We start from the raw sequence: 22,305 nt of genomic DNA, 5'->3' as shown, positions 1-22,305 counted from the left end.
CAGCTAGCTTAAGGGCCCAGAACAATCTCTATGCAAAGTAACTCAAGGAAAAGAAAAAACTGATGTAAAGTGTTTCCTGGGGAAGGCTCTGGCAAGAAGACAGGGTAAAGGTGTCTGCATGCAGGGTCTCTTAGAAATAGTTAGCGCAAGTTGGGCTACTGCCTGCTCACCAATCTGGCGACACCACGGCCCAAAGGGATAGATGCCACATGACAGACTCTTTAGGAATGCCTGACTGGCGATCTGACAGCAGGAAGGCACAGCGATATGTGCAGATACGCACCTGGAAATACCCTGGGGGTCCTCTCTTTGGTGGGATGTCCAACACCGACATTGGCGCTGTGGCAGGAACAGTCACACCAACTCAGGATCGCAGCACCCTTCCTCGGCATCCAGTCTTCTCCCTCCACTCGTGGTTTCTCTCACTAGCTCCCAGACAGCCTCTTCCTGTTTTTCTCTCCTTGACCCCTGTGGCCTGCTGGGCAGTGTAATTTGCCCCTGTGGGATTACAATGAGGCTGCCTAGTTTTTGGGACTACATGTCCCAGGATCCTTTGCCCCCTGCTGTCCTCCCTGGATTGGCTCCTTTCCTCCTGCCAATGAGGAAGCAGGTGGGGGAACAGGATGGGCAGCTGCCTGTGACAGGCATACTGAGAGTTCAGTGAGGAGAGGGAGGAAGGAGAAATCCCTGCAGCTGCTGACAGGCTGTGTGTCTCCCTGCCAGCCTGCCTGTGTATGTATCAGTGCAGCCAGCGGGATGTGTGGGACACAGGCGGGCTTAACGGCACCATCTACACACTCCCCTCACCAAAGAACCTTTGGTCCCCCAAAGGCGGCAGAGTCCTGAACCTGTTACATGCTTTCAGGGTACATTCGGAGAAAACAGGTTAACACACACAAGACAGCAAACAATTCACATTTGCATAAGAACCTGACAGAGGAACCTCCCTCCAATTAGCATAGGAAGGAAGGTTGTTCTGCTTATGGGCCACTTTGAATTGAATGGCCCAGTAAGATGTGCCAGGGGTAGAGTTAGGGTCACTCTCCACCAGATCTGCAGTGGCGAGATAAGGCGCTTTAAGAGTCCTTTGGGAGGTGACAAAGACCTCCTCAGAGTTCTCACCCAACACATCACACGTCAGTCTCTTGGGTGGGGGAATAACTCTTTTCTCTCTCTCTGCTCTCTTGGCTCAGGTTTTAATTTCAATTTCTTCTGCTCTAGATCTGCCTCCAGCCTGATATTCTGTGCCCTGACATAGAGCTTGTACATCTTTAGGTGTCAGCTGAGTCCATACTTTTGAGGAGTCTCCAGAACCATGGGGCCTTCTTGACAAAGCGTTTGCCTCTCTGTTCCCGACCCCCAGATGGTACTTCAGACTGAAGGTGAACTCAAACAGGGCAGCTAACCACCTGTGACCAGTGGCGTCCAACTTGGCAGTAGTGAGGATGTTTGTGAGGGGATTATTGTCTTAATCACAAAGTCTGCCCTGTACAGATAATCCCTCAGCTTATCTACCACTGCCTACTTCAAGGCCAGAATCTCAAGTTTGTTTGTGGGGCAGGCTCCAGGCTCACATAGGCAACAGGCCGCAGGCCAGTGGCATAACTACAACCTTCAGGGCCCCGGTGCAAAAAACATGAAGGGCCCCCCTGAACTCTGGTCCCAGGGCCTTCCCTCAGAACCCAGGCCCTTCCCACTATTTCAGGGGCAGTGGGACCCTTTCACGTGTTCTGCAGTGGCCCCCTTCATGCTGTCTTGGGTAGCGGTGCCACCTTTTCTTCATGCCAAACATGAACACTTTAGTGGGACACAGCTAATTTTTTTGGTTGTATACACTATACATATATTTTGTTGTTAAATAACTTTTCTAATCATATGGATTTAATGACAAGAGTCCTCCCTTAAATCAGAGTCTCTCTGGAGACTCTGATTTAAGGAGAAACACTGAGAAATCTGATATAAGGGGGGACACTGAGAACTCTGATGTAAGGGGGAACACTGCAGATTCTGGTGTAAAGGGGAACTCTGATATTAGGGGGTCTCTGGTAATCAGAGCCCACACATACTTCATAGTTCCTAGGATTCCCGTTTAATCAGGGATCCCAGAGAACCCTACATGAGAGTCCAGAGAGCCCCCCATATATCAGAGTCTGAAGAGCCCTCCTTATATCACAGTCCGCAGAGCCCCCCTTACATCAGAGTCTGCAGATGGAAGAGTCTCTGATGGAAGGGGGTGCTCTAGGAAACCTGATGAAAGGGGGTGCTCTGATGTAAGGGGGGATGCTGTGGACTCTGGTGTAAAGAGGAACTCTGATGTAAGGGGGTCTCAGCTCACCACAGCCCCCTACAACAGAGTCTGCGGAGCACCTCTTAAATCTGAGGTCCCTTTACATTATTGAACAAAACAAAAAGGAACAAACGCATCTACACAGGCTACCAAATTGGAAAACGAATCAGTTTGTTGGACATTCATCCTCAAAAGCAAAATAGGCAGGATTTACCCTCCCCCTCACCCCCAAATACATGATATATACATGTGGGTGTTTAACAAGACCCCATACAATATTGATTTAGAGGCAGGAGAGAGAAGGGAGGGGGTGAATGGATGGATAGTGAACTCACCCCAGGAAGGAAGGAGGACTTATGCAGCCTGCATATTTTCCACATTTATTCTCCATGCTGTTCCCGGCAGCTGGTCTTCCCCACCCACACTCCAATCTGATTGGAGGCCGAGCCGCAGGCACACACACAGGAGGACTGGGGTGGGAGGGGGAGGAGGAGGAAGAGTAGATCTAGCTCTCTCTCTCCTGTCCTGTCAGTGTGAGAGGATGAGAGGAGAGGAGAGGAGAGGAGGACGGGGGAGGAGGAGTTGGCGATCGGGCTGTTACTGCTTCTGGCTCTAATCAGTGTAAGAGAGAGTGTAACCGACACTCTCCGCTTACTACTGCAGCCAGCAACCCTGCCGTGGATGTACAGACCAGGATTTTGGGGCCCCCCCACAGTGGAGGAACACCAGAGCCCAGCCGCAAATGCCCGTCATGTTCTTGATATAGCACCCCGCCTAACCCATCTCGACTGGCATCAACGTGTAATTCCTATGGCTTGGTTGGAACTGCAGGATTGGAACAATTGTTGGACTCCACTTCAGCTGCTTAAAAGCCTCCTCACACGGGGCAGTCCATTGTTCCTGAATAGACTCTCAAGGTTTCCTGGGCCCTCCAGCTGGTCTGACAGGCTTAGTTAGGCCTGGTTCGTCTTCGCTTTTCAGAAGCTTATTGAGTGGGCGAGCTATCTTAATGAATCCCTCAATTAATCTTCTGTAATAGAAGCAGAATCCTAGGAATGACTTAAGCTTGGTCACATTGGTAGGCCTCGGCCAAGAGGTGATTGCTTCCAGCTTCTGGGAGTCGGTGGTCACACGTTCAGACACAATGTGGCCAAGGTAGTGGACTGAGGTTTGATAAAACTGGCACTTCTCCAGAGACAGTTTCAACCCCTCATTGTGTAATCTCTTCAGAATCTTCTCTAGATGCCCTCCATGCTCCTCCAGAGTCTTTCAGAAAACGATGATGTTGTTTGAGTACATTAACAACTCAATTAGGTTCATGTCACCCACTGTCTTCTCCATTAGCCTTTTGATTGTGGCTGGAGGGCCAGAAAGGCCTTGAGGCATCCAGTCAAATTCAAAGAACCCCACTGAGGTAATGAAAGCAGTCTTCTCCCGATCCTCAGGGGTCATGGGGATTTGGTAGTACCCGCTCTTCAATTCCAGCACGCTGAACCACTTCGCCCCTGACAGGCTCTGCAGGGCATCTTCTATTCTTGGGGTGGTACATTGGTCGGGAATGGTCATTCAGTTCGACCCATTCTCCTTCCGTACCACCACTATCGGGGCAGTGTATGGACTCCAAGAATCTTGGATGATACCTGCTCTCTTCAGTTCTGCCAACTGTTCACGCAGGTCTTCTAAGTCCCCTAAAGGAATCCATCACCCTCTTTCTCTGAATGGCTCATCCTCTTGAAGACAGATCTGGTGTTGGGCACTTTTTACACATCCCACATTGAACTCACTCTTAAAGAATGCAGCCTGCCATCTCAGGAGCTGATCCTTGGCCCTTTCCTTCCATTCAGGTGAGAGAGGAGTATTCTTTGGGTAGAACTCCTTGACAGGGATTCTATCCTTCACTCCTCCCACCAAATCAGACGATGAGACTGGGGTGACTGGATTCACCTGTTCTAGCAACATTCGAACCGGCATCTTCACAGGGGAGGACTTATCTCCACTTTGTCTTCTCTCTGACTGTCCTATTCAAGAACAATGAAAGGGCCTGATTATTTCCAACTTAGCTTGACCGATGCTCATAAACAAGCCACCTGACGGGCTTTAACTCCCTCTCACACCAGTCCAGACGCCATATCTTCCCCACTCCTTTGGCTGGGGCCCTCTGCTTTTGCACCAGGTGCTGGTAGGCTTGTCTCTGCATGGGATGCACACTCGTAGTTGAAGTGCCAGGCTCCAGAACAAGAGGGCTCAACAGCCTTCTAACAAGATCAGTATTGGTCCCTATGATCAGGGAACTCTTGCTGACCCCTAGTGGGTGAGGACAGACCACTGCCAGTGTGTCGAAAGTCTCTGCCTTTCCAGCTATGGAGGGGGTCAAAGATCAGCTTGATTGGCAGGTAGCCATCGTAGGGAAGGTTTTGGGTCCCAATGCCCCATATCTCTAACTCTTCCAACTTCTGCAATGGCAGGTGTTTAAGGTGCTTATCGTAGAAGAGTCTGTAGAGAAGGGTCACTTGAGCTCCAGTGTACAGGAGGGCTTTGGTGTACATTACCTCTGCTTGTATGGAAACAACAAGAGAAGGTCCCACTAGTTTGGCAGGAAGCTTATAGGGAGTAGTAGCCTTGGCCTGTTCTGTGACCTGTACCCGCACTCCTTCCTTTTGGGAATTTTGATCCGGCTTGAGTCTCTGTTGAGCTCTGAGAGTCTAGTGTGCATCGATCTTCCGATGTGTGTAATGGAGTGGGCTACTAGGTCACTCAGAGGCCACAACGGGAGCCCTCTGCAAGGGTTTGGACCTCCGCTGTGGTCTCTGCACGTTGTTGATTCTGGAGCTAGCTACTGTAGATGGGCACCCGGTTGGCTCCTTCACCCGGGCCCTCTAAAGTTTCCTGCCCGCTTTGTGAGGGACAGCTTCAACGCTTTTGCCACCTCTGCTGTGAGATCTGCTAAGTTCTCTCCATTTGGGCAATTCACAATGAAATGTCCTACTTCCCCACAATGATAACATTTCTAGGCTGTGGGAGAGGCAGCATCCCTTCTCTCAGTTGCAAGGGTGGACACCATCTCTTTCACTTCTGAGAGTGATTGTTGCATATTGCCATGGGCTTCCATCACTTGCCCCACTGTCTTCTGAATCCCTCAGAATGTTTGCTGTAAAATAGTTTGTGCTTGTGCCAGCTGAGCTATGGCTTGTGCCAAAGTGTCAACGGGGCTGTAGGCCCTTCCCCTGAGCTGGTCTCTAGTTCAGATCCAGACTTTATGATGTAAGCTGTAGTACCATGCTTGGGACCCTTGGCAGACTCGGGACCCAGTACCTTGGCTACGATGAGAGCCTCCTCCTCTCTAAAAGTCTTCATGAGTTGAGAGTAGGTGAGGGGGTCACTTGAACCTTGGGCTGGAAGCTGTAGTACAACAAGACTGTAGTAGTACAATAAAGCCCCTCTTTGTATCTGTAACATTACGGCTTTATTTGCAGCTTTGGCTTCCATCCCACCCTTCATTATGACTTGATGAAGAATCTGATCTAGCCACCGGACATAGGCTGTTAGCTTCTTACCCTCCATTTGATAAGTGTTGTTGAAGAGATAGATCAATTGTGTGCACTCTTCAACTCTTTCATAAATTTCACGAAGCTCTTCTAGACACTTGGAAGCAGTGCAACTTCGTTTTATCTTGTTGCAGACTCTGAACCACCCTCTGCCTCTTAACTGTATTAGTCACTTCCCTCTCCTCACCCGCTTGGCTGGCTTGATCAATCCAGGTATCAAAATCATCTTCCCAAGAGAAGAACCGTAGTTTGGGATAACCATAATTGGTTGGCATTACTGAAATCTTAAAGAGCCCTTTGACTAGTTTTCCAAACTCAGCTACTAGGGGAGAAATCTTCAGAGGATATAGTTGGCTTTGCGGTGGTGACCTCTGGATCTGGCTTGATGCATCCTGAGATCTCTGGAATAGAGTTTGATCCATCCGGATGAATTAGCAGTGTTGGAGCTCACGGTTGGTTGGAAACTGTCTTTCCACAAGACATCAGGAACTCCCTTCTTCCACTCTGTCAGAACATAGGTATGATCAGTGCTGTATCTTGGCCTAGGCCGACAAGGCCCAGGCCTAGGGCGGCACTTTGCAGGGGGGCAGCAAAAAAGCTGCACACTGCATGAAAAAAACAGCCTCCTCCAGGCTCCCGCACGAAAAGGGTCCCCGCCCACTTGCGCTACACTTTTAGTTTAGTGCCAGTATTATGGGTCGAATTGAGCCAGAGGGCAGAGTCCAGGAGGCAAATCAGTCTGGCACCCCCATAAAGCAGTCACAGTGCTACCTGCCGGTATGATAGGTTGCACTTATGGGCACTGATAGGCTACACTGGTGGCCACTGATGGGGCTGTACTGATGGCCACTGATGAGGCTGAACTTATGGGAACCGATAAGGCTATGCTGATGGGCACAGATAGACTGTGGTTGTGGTCTGCAGTGTACAGATGTCAGGGCGGGTCATAAACAGGAAGGGTGTGGCCTTTACAGGAAGGGGTGGATCATATTTAAATTAGGGGGTGCACAAACTTAGTCAGGCCTAGGGTAGCACAAAACCTAAATACACCACTGGGTATGATTGGAGCTAAGATCTGTCTTCACATTCAAAATGTATATTCTCTGGCCTAGACCTGAGGCAACCAATGCTTGATTTACCCGGTCCTCAATCCAGTCACTTCCAGGGACAATAATCACTACACACAGCTCCACTTGGCTGTTTTCTTCTTCACACCACTGGAGCAGCAGGGTCCATCTTGGTGTTTGTAGGGGTACTGTTCTGGGGGATTTGATAGCAGAGTAAAGGTATCCCAGACGAGCCCCTATGTGTAGTGCCACCCCCGGAGGAGTATGTTTGGTTCTGTACTCTACCTCTCAACCCCAAAAACTGTCTCGGCCCCTCTGGCACACCTAGCAAATAATGTTAGTATGAACACAGCAGTAAATTGACACAAACTGTAGTAAACCAGAAAGTATGTTTACTGAAGAACTTTTTATCATCAAGCAACAGTAATAGTATAACCGAGTAGTAAAAATAGAAAAATAAACCTATGATATAGAACAGTATAGCACAAAGTCACAGGGAAATGATAAATAGTACAATTCAACCAACTTAAATGGCTTAAATGTGACCTATGTGCTCGGGCATAAAGGGGGAACAGAGGCGTCTTGTTACTGTCCAGTCTGCCTCCTTAAAATCAAGAGTTCACAGACCCTGAAGGTATATGTGTTTATACATTATACAAACAATATCAACTTATATCGCTTTAAAAGTCAGAGTTCCTCGTTAACGAGTACGAATGTTGTGCACTGAGTCCTTGGCTAAATAAAGAAGAAAAGTCCCCACGGTGGAGATATCGGTATCTTCAGCTAGCCTAGGAGCCCAGAATAATCTCAATGCAAAGTAGCTCAAGGAAAAGAAACAACTGTCTCCTGGGGAAGGCTCTGACAAGACAACTTTGGGTACCAAAGTTTTTTGCTGTTTCAGGCCGCATACAGTTTTCAATTAGAACTAAAGGCAAACATTTGTTTTAGTTTTGGGCAGAGTGGAGAGGGATTAGAACATCTGTCAGTTTTTATTGCTCTCTGTGTCCCGGAGATTCGCCCTCTCTGTTTGTCCTGTTTATCATTATCATTGAAAGCGAAAGAAAATCCCAAATTTTGGGATGTCCCCAGAACAGTAATAGAGGGAAAATCTTCCAATGGGGACACTCATTCTGGTGATCTGGGAGTCCCCAAGGAATTTCTTTAATTTGCAGGGATTTCCTCTCGCTTCCTATTTGGCTATGGGTCAGGAAGTGAAGGGAAATCTCCACAGTGGGACACAGATGGCAAAAAAAAAATAAAAAATCTGACCGGGGATATAACACTCCCTTACTCTATCCAAAATGAAAAAAAGTTCTACTTTAACCACTTCAGTTTAGGTCAATTTGTATTCTGCTACATATTTTTGATTAAAAAAAAATATCCCAAAAAGCGTATAACAATTGGTTTGCGCAAAAGTTATAGTGTTTACAAACTACAGGATAGATTTATGGACGTTTTCTTTTTTTTTTAATTAGTAATGGCGGTGATCGTGGTTGCAGGATAGAAATTTGCTCCATCTATGGCTGGCCTTCAAGACCATGCCTGATGATCAGATAAGGGGACCTAATTTGGCTAAAAAAAGTCAAGTTCAGAGAATGACTTGATCATGGGCTTGATTTGTAACTGTATAAAGTCAGGTGAAGTGAACTGTGTGTGCTGCGGAAGCGTCCAGTTATACAATTAGGTTTTGTTTCCAAATTTTACTGAGATTAATTATAAGATTATAGTGCACATGGATGTCAGTTTTCATTATAGAAAATATGGCTCCGATCTGTGCAGGCAGGCAGGGAGGGGAAAGACAATACTCCAACTCATTAGGCTGTGAATGTACATTTCAGCTTGAGTTACTGACCTCTGTAAACAATGGGCTTTTTATTTAACCAAAGGAGGTAAGCAGAGCCTGTTTCTCTCAACATGGCCATTACCATAAATAGCTTGGCCAATTTACGACCCATGGTGTCATATCACTGCTAACCTTTGCCTATTTGAAGTATGTTCAATATGTTGGCTTTTTCATCCCAGTCATTGTCTTTCCTATGCAGGAGACACTGCTTCTTCTATTGAAGAGTTTACCTCTCGGGTGTTACTTTAATATTTATGGCTTTGGCTCCCATTTTGAGTCTTTCTTCCCGTGAGTATAAAGGTTGGACTGTGGGTAACCGGTATGTGAAGCAGTTTTATTCCAAAGATTTAAATCAGTTATGAACTTTTACAGTATGGGCTTCTGTATATCAATTACATGATGTATTGTATATGGCTGTATGCATCATAACAGCCTCATGGTAATCTCTGAGTAACCATTAGGGATGAGCTTTGGGTAGAAACTGGAACTCAAGTTGTTTGCAGTTCAGGAAATTGTCCATTTGATGCAATAGCAACCACTTACCGATCATGACCTTCCTGGCTATTGAACCATGGTCTAGTGGCTTAGCAGAACCATGGAGGTTTTCATTGATGCTAGCTTTTTCTCATTTGGATAGCTTCATGCTTTGTATAGATGGTATAGTGAAGATTATTGTTTGTTTGATGTGACATTATTTACACACATTCTTTCTGTTAGTTTTATTCACATAATTTACTAAGAATTTTTGACCAGCGCTATCACATCACTATTATCTTATATATTATTGTACTATATAAATTACACTGAATTACAGTGTGGTGGGCTATATATTATTGTGCTATACAAATTACACTGAATTATATTGTGGTGGGTTACAGTATTATTGTGCTATACACATTACACTAAATTATAGTGTGGTGTGCTATATATTATTGTACTATATACATTACATTGAATTACAGTCTGGTGGGCTATATGTTACTGTACTATACACATTACACTGAATTATAGTGTGGTGGACTATATATTATTGTAGTATATATTACAAGGAATTATAGTATGGTGGGCTATATATTATTGTTCTATTTATTACACTGAATTATAGTGTGGTGGGTTGTATATTATTGTATTATACATATTACACTTATAGTGTGGTGGGTTATATATTATTGTGTTATATACATTACACTGAATTATAGTGTGGTGGGTTATATATTATTGTGCTATATATATATATATATATATATATATATATATATATATTACACTGAATTATAGTGTGGTGGGTTGTATATTATTGTGCTATATATATATATATATATATATATATTACACTGAATTATAGTGTGGTGGGTTGTATATTATTCTATTATAAATATTACACTTATAGTGTGGTGTGTTATATATTATTGTAATATACATATTACACTGAATTATAGTGTGGTGGGTTGTATATTATTCTACCATACATATTACACTTATAGTGTGGTGGGTTAAATATTATTGTACTATACATATTCCACTGAATTATAGTGTGGTGGGATGTATATTTTTATACTATACATAATACACTGAATTATATAGTTGTCTGTTGTATATTATTGTGCTATATACATTATACTGAATTATAGTGTGGTGAGTTATATATTATTGTGCTATACACATTACACTGAATTATAGTGTGGTGTGCTATATATTATTGTACTATATACATTACATTGAATTACAGTTTGGTGGGCTAAATGTTACTGTACTATACACATTACACTGAATTACAATGTGGCGGAGTATATATTATTGTACTCTATACATTACAAGGAATTATAGTATGGTGGGCAATATATTATTGTACTATATATTACACTGAATTATAGTGTGGTGGGTTGTATATTATTTTACTATACATACATAGGTGTGCGCAGCCTATTGCATTAGGGTGTGCACCCCAAAGTTTAAATACACATGCATGTGTTTGCCTACATGTATATGGCCCCGGTACATTACTCTCCCTGCTGGCAAAGTGAAATAGAAGTGTGTGGCACTTCTCTTATGGCAGAGCAGGTCCGAGGGAGATCTTTCCCATCTCCTCACTGGCAAACAGAGCGATAATGCTAATGTGCCCTAGGTGATTAGGGTGTGCCCAGGCACACCCGGCACACCCTGTGCACACGCCTATGTATACATATTACACTTATAGTGCGGTGGGTTATATATTATTGTGCTATATATATTGCACTGAATTATAGTGTGGTGGGTTGTATATTAAAATACTATACATATTACACTAATTTATAATGTGGCGGGCTATATATTATTGCGCTATATACATTACACTGACTTACAGCATTCTAGGTTATATGTTATTGTACTATATGCATTACACTGAATTACAGTGTGGTGTGATATGTTATTGTACTATATATACAGTATATATATATATATATACTGTATATACTGTATGTATTACAATGAAGTAAAATGTGGTGGGCTATATATTATTGCACTATATTCATTACACTGAATTACAGCATGGTGGGTTATATGTTATTGTGTACCCCCTATTTGTTTTAGGAATACATTTTTGTTTGTGTCAGCAACAAATTCAGTCACCGTTTGGCTGTTTATTTTTCATTATTTCTATTCACTCTTGGACTGTTGGAAACGTTTAGTTGATTGACCGCCATCAGAGAAGCGAAGTGTGGTCTTGGTAAAGCATGTGCATGCAACAGCAAAATTCACTTCAGAAAATTGTGTCAATTCTTGTGTGATTGCATCCATATTTGCCCTCTGTAGAGTCTTCTTTAGGTCCCGATCACCCTGAAATCTGCCCCGTGTAAGTTGCAGTTGACATCCCCTCCAGCAACCATATAACATACCCTTGTTAAATACCATTCCCCAGGGAGAGTGTGGAGTACACACAGCAGTCCATGGAGGAGGCAGTGAAGAAAGTGAATGAAATGGATGCCAGCTTTGGAGGAACAGAAATTCTCGAACCCCTGAAGAACATCTACCAAACAGCAGGGATAGCTGAGCACCCCCGACAGGTCAGAGAGGCTGTAAAACATTTGATAGCTTCTGCTGAGTGTGGTGACAAAGAGTTCCAAGTACTCAGGGTTTGGGGGTCACAGAGCCTTCTTATAATATAAGTCAGAATTTTGAGTACTTCTATAATATAACTTTAGTATGAACTTGCATATTAAGGCAAGAGAGTGAAATAAAGTGTTGATGAATTGTATTGCTCAATTTTTTCAGTTATAATTAAAGTGATTGTAAACCATCACCTTGTAAAACAACCCATTCAGTTTAAAATAGAATGGAAAGGCAAAACATTTTTTTATTGATAAAAATAAAACATTTTAAATACATTTTTTTCCTTTTTTATTGCATTCCCTCTGTTCTCAGCTGCATGAGAGCTGGGGGGCGGAGAAACATAGCACGCTGAGCTTCCCAGTGAATGGCTGTGTAGTGGGGGCGTGCCAGGACAAGTCCGATCATTGGAGGAGAGTACACTGAGTTCTCAGCATAGCTAGAGAACTGAGCATGTAGTGTTTGCCTGCTTAGTGTGGTCAGTTTTTAATAGGAGAGCAAGGGGACTAGCAGGGTCACCAGGGATTTCACACAAAGGAAGCAATACAAGAGAACAGGATACTTTCTCATACAAGTACATGGTACAGCAAGCACATATCAGGAATATGAAATGTTGGGGTAACTAATGCATTAAGCAATGCTGGACCACATGGCCTCATTCACATGGGATATATGAATCCATACCCCATGTGACATCTGTGCGTGTGCACGGCCCTAAATGCACCCAGGGCTTGAGGCCGTTCACCTGCATCACTATGGGAGCAGCGGCTGTGTCCATGCAGCTTCTTTGTCCCAATTGACATACATGGCACTGCCTGCACGCGGATGCATGGAACACCTGTGCATTCCTGCGCCGATAATCAGCCATGACAGGAGGCACATATTCATATGCCCCGTGTGAACAAGGCCAATATAATCCGTTGAGTTTTTTCTTATACTGTTGTATCTGATCCCCTCTCTGTCCTCTCTCCAGCTGTTTGTCTTCACGGATGGAGAAGTCGGAAACACAAAGCGAGTAATTGATGAAGTTCAGAAAAACTCTAAAAAACACCGGTAATTATAAATATTCCATCCTTCTGTTTATATTGAAATTTTGGCACCAAGGCCACTGCACCATGTACCAGGGGCAGACTGGCAACTTTCAGCCCAGGGGGCAAGTACAAACCAAAGGCACATGGTGCAGTGACTTGGCCCCCCTCTCACTCTCCCTCCTCCTGACCCCCATTCCATGTTGTAGCCCTACTCCAGGTACTCTCTGCTCACCGGCTAAATCCGGGTTCCCAACCTGGCCAGCAGGGGGCATTTGGGGGGAGCTGGGACAGCTCGGTTGGAGCTGGCCAGGGGAGGAGAGTCTCAAGTAGGTCATGGAACCGACCTCTGCTCTACACAGTTTACACCATCAATGCTGGGGAGGGAGGCCTGCGCTCTGTCCTTGTCTTCATCCCACACTCAGTAGGTCAGTGGCAGAGACTTTTTACTTCTCTTCACCAGGAATCCTTTAGACGTGTCTGTGGCAGAAGCAGTGCAGCCTTTTTACAGGATATCAGAGTGGCCCAGGGGGCAATTGCCCCCCTGCCCACTGGCCCAGTCCTCCCCTGCCATGTACACACTTTTTTCACACCTGCCTCCAGTGCAGGGCCTTTTGGCTGGGACCAGAGGAATTTTTTTTATTCCTGGCAAACTTCAGGACCATCAGGAAGTGTCAAAGCGTTGCCTTTCAGAATGGTCTGATCCAAGAGAGCTTTTAGTTCTAATTGACCTGTACAAGGTATTAAGACTTGTCTCCCCTTTTCAGGTGTTTTACATTTGGGATCGGTGAAGGAGCCTCCACAGCCCTCATTAAAGGCATGGCCCGGGCAGGAAATGGTACCTTTGAGTTTATCACTGGCAAAGACCGCATGCAACTCAAGGTAAGAGTAAACAGGAGACCAGACCCCTAGAAGGACAGACCTTGAGTTATAGATTTATAAAATTGGTAAGAAAGCAGGGATCCATCTGTAGGTGTGCATATATTATTATTTAATGTTGTCATATATGCAAAACTCATACACGTTCCCTACCACCCCTTCCCATATTATTGTGTTTTCTTCCTCTCACTACTATATTACTCACAAACAACATACACCCATCCCTGGGGTGGAAAATTGGCTAGTGGACTTCCTCAGGCATGAACACCTAGACTCCAGAGCATTGCCCCTTCACCTCAGAGGTATTTAAAAACCTCTGTTGCAGGTGGGGGCTATAGGTGGTCCTTCTGGCTTCCAGATTTAAAAACAAATCGAGCATCTTTGTCTCCAAGAGCAGGAATTATCTAGCCTTCATAGTGGGTGCTCCGGTCATTCTGTGGGATCATTTATCCTGATTTAAACCGCTCCTCCTCTAAACTCCTTCCAGGATTGAGACGGAGGTCATTCTCACTGCAATGAACTGACCCAGGTTGACATGGTACTTAAACCTCATGAGATTTTTGGCATATTTTAATGTGGGCCCTTCCAGAGCATCAAGATCTTCTGTATCAAGGACCGTTTTTTTTTTGGACTGCTTCCTGGTTGCTGGTTTTGACAGCCTGACTGCTGAAGCCCAGGTTCTGAGGGTTAAGGGTCTGTGTGATTTGGTTTTGAAATCAAGTCTACCACTGCAAATGGAAATCATATTCTTCATGGTGCAAGAAAATTCCATCCCAGAAGGTGCTCCGTGGGATGAATCCTGTCTTTTCTCCAGTCTATTCTAGATGAGCATTTGGCCTTAAGTACCATAAATGGTCAAATCTCAGCCCTAGCAGTGGTTTTTAAAAAAAACGCTTGCCTCGGACTCCTTGGTGAACACCTTCAGTCAGTCACATTATGCCCCAAATACATCCCCCCCCCCCCCCCAAGTGACGACGCAAGATCTTCAGAAACAGCACATTGAAACTATCAGGGTTGTTCTTCTGTCCACTCTTATTTACAAGGCGGGTTTCTGAGCTGGCTGCCTTACGTATACAGAAACCTTTCTTGTACCACACAGAGACAAGGTTTTCTTGAGGCCTCTTTTCCTTCTTCCTTTCACCTTAACCAGGACATTGTTCTCTTTTCTCTATGTCCTTCTCCATGATATTCAAAGGAGATTTCCCTTCTTTGCCTGGATTTGGTACCCACTGTTCGAGGCTGTCTCTTAGCTACAGCTCCCTTTAGACGAATGTGCCTTAATCTTTTTACTTTCAAGGAACCCTTGGCAAACATTCTGAGTTTGGGGAACCACTGAAATAATTTTTATATCTACAGCTCACGGAACATCGGTGTGATCAGCGAGCTTTAGATATAGTTACATTGTAGGTGAGGTTGAATAAAGACAATAGTCCATCCAGTTCAACCTGTGTAGGTGTGTGGCTGTAATCATCTCACATACCCCTGAATGTTCTGATCCTTGAGATTTACATCTAAGAGTCTTTTGAAAGCCACCATACTACCCGCAGAAACCACCTCTTGTGGTAGAGAATTCCACAATCTTGTAGCCCTAACAGTAAAGAAGCCCCCACGTTGCCTGAGGTTAAAACGCTTCTCCTCTAGATATAACAATTATTTTTAAAAATAGCATTAAGCGATAGAATAAATATTAAAACTTCCCTCCTTAATGTGAAACTTGTCCTTACTTTTTTGCACAGATGCCCAATTCTGGTTCAAACTTAAGATAAGCAGTGTACAGAGGGTCAGCAGGGCAGAGCACAGGGGATTCATAAGGGGGGGGAGAAGAGCACAGCACAGTACATGGGGGCCAGGGGGAACTGTACAGGGGGGGCCAGGAGGGAACAGTATGGTACAGGGGGGCAAGGAGAACATAGTAGGGGGGGGGGCAGGAGGGAAAAGTACAGGGTGGCCAGGAGAGAATAGTACATGGGGACCAGGAGGGAACTGTACAGGGAGGGCCAGGAGGGAACAGTATGGTACAGGGGGGCAAGGAGAACATAGTAGGGGGGGGGGGCAGGAGGGAAAAGTACAGGGTGGTCAGGAGAGAATAGTACATGGGGACCAGGAGGGAACTGTACAGGGAGGGCCAGGAGGGAACAGTATGGTACAGGGGGGCAAGGAGAACATAGTAGGGGGGAGACAGGAGGGAAAAGTACAGGGTGGCCAGGAGAGAATGGTACATGGGGACCAGGAGGGAACTGTACAGGGAGGGCCAGGAGGGAACAGTATGGTACAGGGGGGCAAGGAGAACATAGTAGGGGGGGAGACAGGAGGGAAAAGTACAGGGTGACCAGGAGAGAATAGTACATGGGGGCCAGGAGGGGACTGTACAGGGGGGGGCAGGAGGGAACAGTATATAACAGAGGGGCAAGGAGAAAATAGTAGGGCAGGGGCAGGAGGGAAAGGTACAGGGTGGCCAGAGAATAGTGCAATTGAACAGACAAGGACTCACTGCTCAAGGTGGTGTAATTGCCTGATGACTCCCACCGGTGCATTCCCCGCCTCGCCTCCGTGAAAACTTGATAAAAGAAAAGGAATTGGCAGCACTCCAGGTTGAGTCAAAATCCAGATTTATTGACTGGACATCCAAATTATGACAATCGTGACAAGGTAGACGCGTTTCACACACTGACTGTTTGCTTAATCATTAATCATTCACACAGTCAGTGTGTGAAACGCGTCTACCTTGTCACGATTGTCATAATTTGGATGTCCAGTCAATAAATCTGGATTTTGACTCAACCTGGAGTGCTGCCAATTCCTTTTCTTTTATCAGGAGAGAATAGTACATGTGGGCCAGGAGGGAACTGTACAAGGGGGCTAATACACTGATATAAGACATTCTCCGTTTTGTAAAAGCTTAAATCTAGGAAGATAGAAAGGACAAAAAATAATATAGCTCTATTTTATTTATCACAGGCATTTATATAGCGCTAACAATTTACTCAGCGCTTTACATATTGTACATTCATATCAGTCCCTGCCTTTAAGGAACTTACAGTCTAAGGTCCCTATCTCACATACATACATACACACACCTACTAGGGACAAGTTACCTACCAACATGTATTTGAAAAACTGGAGAAAACCACTGTACCCAGGGAGAACGTACAAACGTCATGCAGATGGTGTCCTGGTCAGGCTTTGAACCAAGATACCCAGTACTGCAAAGCAGAAATACTAATCACCAAGCCACTGTGCTGCCCTATCCATTAAAGCATATTTAAATGCATTTTTTTTGTGTTTAATTTGTTTAAGTGCATTTTTAAATGTAATCAATGTAAGTACCTGACCAGGCATTGGCCTTTTTTAGTTCCGATAAAGCAGAGCTGGGGTGTAAGAGGAAGAAGCAATACATAGAACTATTAAATTTACATGCTGACAAGAAACATGCAGATAGGAGGAGAGAGAAGAGTGACAGAGAGAAGATCTTATCACTGTGCTGCTTCTCCTTTTACTGACCAGTCACAGTCCTGGGCTCAGATGAAGTGGGTTGAACAACGTTGGCCATCAAACTGAGGACATCTAGTGGTAAAAAAAACATTACTGTGGGGGAAATCTCTGGGTTTAAGGTTAATATAATTTTTATTATTTTGTCTTTAATTCTGGGTAATTCATGTTTATCTTGTTGTTCTTGTTCTGTTTGTCTCAAGTTCTGCTTTTGGTAAACCTTTTGTTTGCTTTTTTATTACTAACCTCTTTAGGTGCTTCAGGCACTCAAGTACTCCTTACAGCCTCCTGTGAAGGACATCTTACTCACATGGACCCTTCCTTCTGGTGTGGAAGCCATCATACTGTCTGATGTCCCCACCTGCATCTTCCAGGGTCAAAGGTCTATTGTCTACACTATGCTAAAGGGAAAGGTTAGTGGCCCAGGGAACATCACATTTTGTATGGTAGTTCAGCTTCAAGGCTGCTGAAAATTGTTATTATATGGAGATTACAAAGTTTAGTGAGGACAAGGCCTTGCAGAAATTAACCGGTCCCACAACTTAGACTGAGGTAGATGGACACAGGCTGAACGATATTGGTTAGTCATACTCTACCTGGGTATATACATAGATCAAGCTAGTTTCTGCTTGTGGTACAAAAATATAGTACTCAACCAGAGTCGGTGCAAGGATTTTTGTCTACTTAGACGAAAGTCCATTTTAGCACCCCCACCACACCACATCCTATCCTGGCGGCTTATGCAGAGTAGACACAGAGACAGCTGCTTTGCACTGTGGGCAGCTGGGTGTAAACTGACTTCATTGTCTATTTACACCCAACTGCCCTCCGATCTGATCAGACAGAGGGGAACTGTTCCCCTTTCATTCGTTTTTAGCAAATCGGAACAGATTGGAGGTAGGTAGGTGTAAATAGACACAAGTCTTTTTACATCCACTGCTCCATTGAGGAGAATGGAGGGTCTAATTGGTTCTGCCTGAAAAATGAACAGGTGGACCTGATCAGACTGATCGTGTAAAAGGGGCCTAATGGGTTAATGATCATATAATGGGGAGTCAGCAGTTGTACTGCGTTCTGTTATATGGAGGTGATATGGATGTATAGTGTAGGATAAGCATTCCAAGGCAGGGATAGATGGTGTATGTTGTTCCTCCTGTCCCCTGATGTCTCCCTATTTAATCCTCTCCCGTTCCTGCTTTCATCCTATGCAGTGTGTGCCTGGGAAGCTGTCCCTTGTCTGCCCAGTGTCATCCCCCTCTCTTTCTCAGGTGTGAGAAAGAGAGGGGAGTGACAGAAGGAGAGAGAGAGAGAGAGAGAGAGAGAGAGAGAGAGAGAGAGGGGATGGGGTAAAAGAGAGAGAGGGATGACAGAGAGAGAGAGAGTGAGAGGGGGTGACAGAGATAGAGGGGGGGGTGACAGAGATAGAGAGGGGGGTGACAGAGAGAGGGGGGGGGGTCAGAGAGAGAAAGAGAAAGGGGTCAGAGAGAGGGGGGTGTGAGAGAGAGGGGTGTGGTGAGATAGAGAGAGGGGGGTGAGAGAGAGAGAGGGGGGGTGGTGAGAGAGAGGGGAGGTTATAAAGAGAGAGAGGAGGGTATGAGAGAGGAGGGAGGTGAGAGAGTGGGGGGTGAGAAAGAGTGAGGGGGTGACAGGGAGAGAGGGGGAGAGGTAGGAGGGGGAGAGAGAGATAGGGGTGAGAGAGAGAGGGGGGAGAGAGAGGGAGGAGAGAGAGGGAGGGTGAGGGAGTGAGAGAGAGAAAGAGGGGGGTGAGAGAGAGAGAGAGAGAGGGGAGGTTAGAAAGAGAGAGAGGGAGAGAGAGAGGAGGGAGGTGAGAGAGTGGGGGTGAGAAAGAGTGAGGGGGTGACAGGGAGAGAGGGGGAGGAGTAGGAGGGGGAGAGAGAGATAGGGGTGAGAGAGAGAGGAGGAGGAGAGAGGGAGGGTGAGGGAGTGAGAGAGAGAAAGAGGGGGGTAAGAGAGAGAGGGGAGGTTAGAAAGAGAGAGAGAGGGAGAGAGGGGGGGGGGTCTGAGGGAGTAGTGAAAAAGAGGGAGGGGGTGACAGAGAGAGGGGGGAGGGGTAAGAGGGAGAGAGGGGGGGTGAGAGAGGGAGAAGGGGGGGTCTGAGGGAGGGGTGTAAAAGGGGGCAGGGGGTGGCAGAGAGAGAGAGGGAGGGTTAAGAGGGAGAGAGAGGAGGGTGAGAGAGCATGAGGAGGGTGAGAGACAGGGGTTATTGTCACTGAAAATCATAAAAACAGGCATATGATGAATTTGGTATTTAGACCAATATAACTGCAATCAATTTTTTTTATTTTTTTGTAATGCCTGTTAAAAGGGTTAGGCCCACAAAAGTTTTCAATTTGGAAACCGTGATAGGTTTCCACTTGAATGCCCTGGCAAAGTATGAATTAGGGTTGGTGGCGATGTATTGTTGGGAATAAACATTAGTTTAGTCCACAATCAAGTTGTAGAGGTCTTTGGTGAAAGACAACTCAGAAGATTTAAGGGGCATTGTTACTTTGGCTGTTTCCGCCTGAACCCCGGGCTAGGCTGTTAATGGGGGGAAACGGGTGCTACTTAATCTGGGGGCAGCCAGTTTGGGTTTGCAAGCACCTCTCGAAGGCTACTATGGGCTCCATGGGCCTGTGCTTGAATTCTTGGTGGCTGCAGTGGCTTTACGCTACTAGTACTAGCCGCCTCACCAGCTTGTATTGCACTTCTGGTGCTTGCCACTTTACCATGAGATACTGCAGCGCCATTGTTCAAAAGGCCAGGATGTACTAGGCTGCTGGTGCTTGCCAAATCACCAAAAAGTAGTGCAGCATTAGTGCTTGCGTCTTGCAGTATCTGATCTAATCATGTGTTTCTAGAACTTCAGCAACATGGGGTCTGGTACGCCTGACCTTAGCAGAGACCTCTTCACCATCATCAGAGCTACCTGTCGGGTTGCTGCTGCTCTCTACAGGTTCATATTCTGAGCCTGATTCTGACAGTGATGCCTCCCCTTTCCTCTCATCTGTCATGCTCAGAACCCTGTAGGCCTCCTCACTAGTGTACCTTTTTTTTGGACTTTTTGGGCACTAACTTTACAGGTACCTAGTGATGACCATGGGAATAAGAGCTTCTGGCTAGCAATCAGGAACTTCTTGTGCAATAGAGACCAAATTAACTGCTAGTACTAGCAGAGATCAGGCCTAATCTTGCTAACACCACAGTTTTGCAGACAATGTATCAGAGGTGGCAGTAATCAGAAATTATAATGACACTGCATTTGTGGGGTGGGGGAGGGCCAAATACAAGTACTGGCAGTGATCATGGCTGATCCTGTTAATGCTGCATTTTTGGGGACCCTATACTATTGGGGACACTAGTACAGTTCTGATTATAACCAGGATACTGATCCGTACAAACACTATACTAGTAATGGCGGTGATTAATGATCTATATAGTGTGGCGGGAATCATATTACACCAATACACACATAAATAGTGGTATATCACCAGAACTTGTGCTGAGCTGATGAACAGCCCCCAGCTTGCTGTGATGCGTTACTTTCAGTGCCTGGTCGTTGCAGCTCCTCCTTAGATCCACTGGGTGGCGGACTTAGTCAAAAATACACAGCTGCAGGAAGGAGACAAACAGCGCACAGCCGACCTCGCGTAATAGCGTTTTATTGTAAACACATAACAGTTCAATCGCACTCACATGTCCAATCAAATTGACAGGCGCTTCAGCAAGGACCTTCTCCCCCTCTCCGATGGCCTCTGGTGAGCCCTACAACCGACAATCAGCCCAGGACACCACCACTGCTGGTCCGTCTATCTCCGGTCTCCACGCCAGGTGCCTGCGTGTGGGTCCACTAAGCGCCTGCGCACAGACGCGCCAGCTGTTACCGCCTGCGCACGTGCACCTCAGTCCCGGCCGAGGCAACGCTGGATGCCAGACAGGGGTAGGAAGGAACACTTGTGATGCTAGATGGCTGTCAAGACAAAATGTTTCGGAGGCAAATCCTCCTTCTTCAGGTCCCACCCCTGCTCCTCCCCAGCCTCCTTTTATATATGACCCGAGAAGGAGAGGGGGAGAAGGTCCTTGCTGAAGTGCCTGTCATTTTTAAATGGACATAAGTGTGTGTGATTGAACTGTTATGTGTTTACTGTGATGGGGGTGGGTATCAGATCCCTGCTCTTCTCACTAACTCGTGACCAAGGACCAGCCAATCTCACACCCTGCCGTCACTTGCGTAACAATGCCACTCTCAGCTGCACCCTGCACAAAGATTTTCCAGCTTGCGGGACTACAATCTAAATGCCAACAGGCTGAGAGCGATTGTCACCGGGCTAATTAAGCAATTAACCCTTTCACTGCCACCACCTCTACGTTATTATGAGCCCAGAGGACGCTCGTAATTTTAGAAATACCAATTATGATTTTAGAATAATCGTCTGTAACACGCACTGTCACCGCAGACAGGAATGGTCAGAGGATTTATTCTATACAGTAGCACTCTTCAAGAGGCAGGTTCTTTGTTAGTTTGCATTAAGAGCTTAGGGACAAGATTAACACTTTTCAAAATAAAGTTTAATAATAAAAAGGTTAAAATTGGTGCAAATAAAATATTTACAGAAAAAGGTGTTTCAAAGAAATAGAGACACAATTCAGCAATTTAGAAAAATAAGGTAGAATTGAGAAGTAAGGATACTTGCATTCAATGTCCTGAGTGTTATCAAAGTTCAGAGTTCAATAGTTGAGCCAGTTGTGATCGGTTCTCAAACTTGATAGATGTTCCTTCTTGATGTTACCATGAGAACTCCTGATAGCAAAGTTTGAGCAAGCTTTTCTCTAGGATCAAAGGGGCGGTGACGGACACCCCTGACCAATTACAACAGAGTGGCAAAGGGCTGTCCTGGGTTTATGACAAATATCAAGACCTCCTTTGTTGACAGAGCCATACTACTCTTAATATCTCGAAATATGTAATGGTTACATTCTTTAAACTGCTAGTTTATCATTCAGCATGTCATTTGACACCAAAAGATACTAAACGTGGATACTTTATCACACAGGGAATTTCTTATGGCTATCTTCTATT

At 45.4% G+C, this 22,305-nt stretch overlaps 1 protein-coding gene across 1 annotated transcript in view; it reads left to right on the top strand.

Moving 5' to 3' along the window:
- The window catches only part of LOC309550141 (von Willebrand factor A domain-containing protein 5A-like), a 90,950-nt gene that overhangs the window by 31,112 nt on the left and 37,533 nt on the right, over nucleotides 1-22,305 (top strand). The window contains exons 7-11 of the mRNA XM_082250580.1: nucleotides 8,942-9,030; nucleotides 11,642-11,786; nucleotides 12,803-12,882; nucleotides 13,625-13,739; nucleotides 17,480-17,638. Of these exons, the coding sequence (XP_082106706.1) occupies nucleotides 8,942-9,030; nucleotides 11,642-11,786; nucleotides 12,803-12,882; nucleotides 13,625-13,739; nucleotides 17,480-17,638 (588 nt within the window). The remainder of the gene's footprint in view (nucleotides 1-8,941; nucleotides 9,031-11,641; nucleotides 11,787-12,802; nucleotides 12,883-13,624; nucleotides 13,740-17,479; nucleotides 17,639-22,305) is intronic.

Source organism: Pelophylax lessonae (assembly GCF_965119305.1).
Source record: "Pelophylax lessonae genome assembly, chromosome: 1".
Classification (NCBI taxonomy): Eukaryota; Metazoa; Chordata; class Amphibia; order Anura; family Ranidae; genus Pelophylax; species Pelophylax lessonae.
The sequence above is the reverse complement of the archived record's forward strand: the minus strand, read 5'-3'. Positions and strand labels throughout refer to the sequence as shown.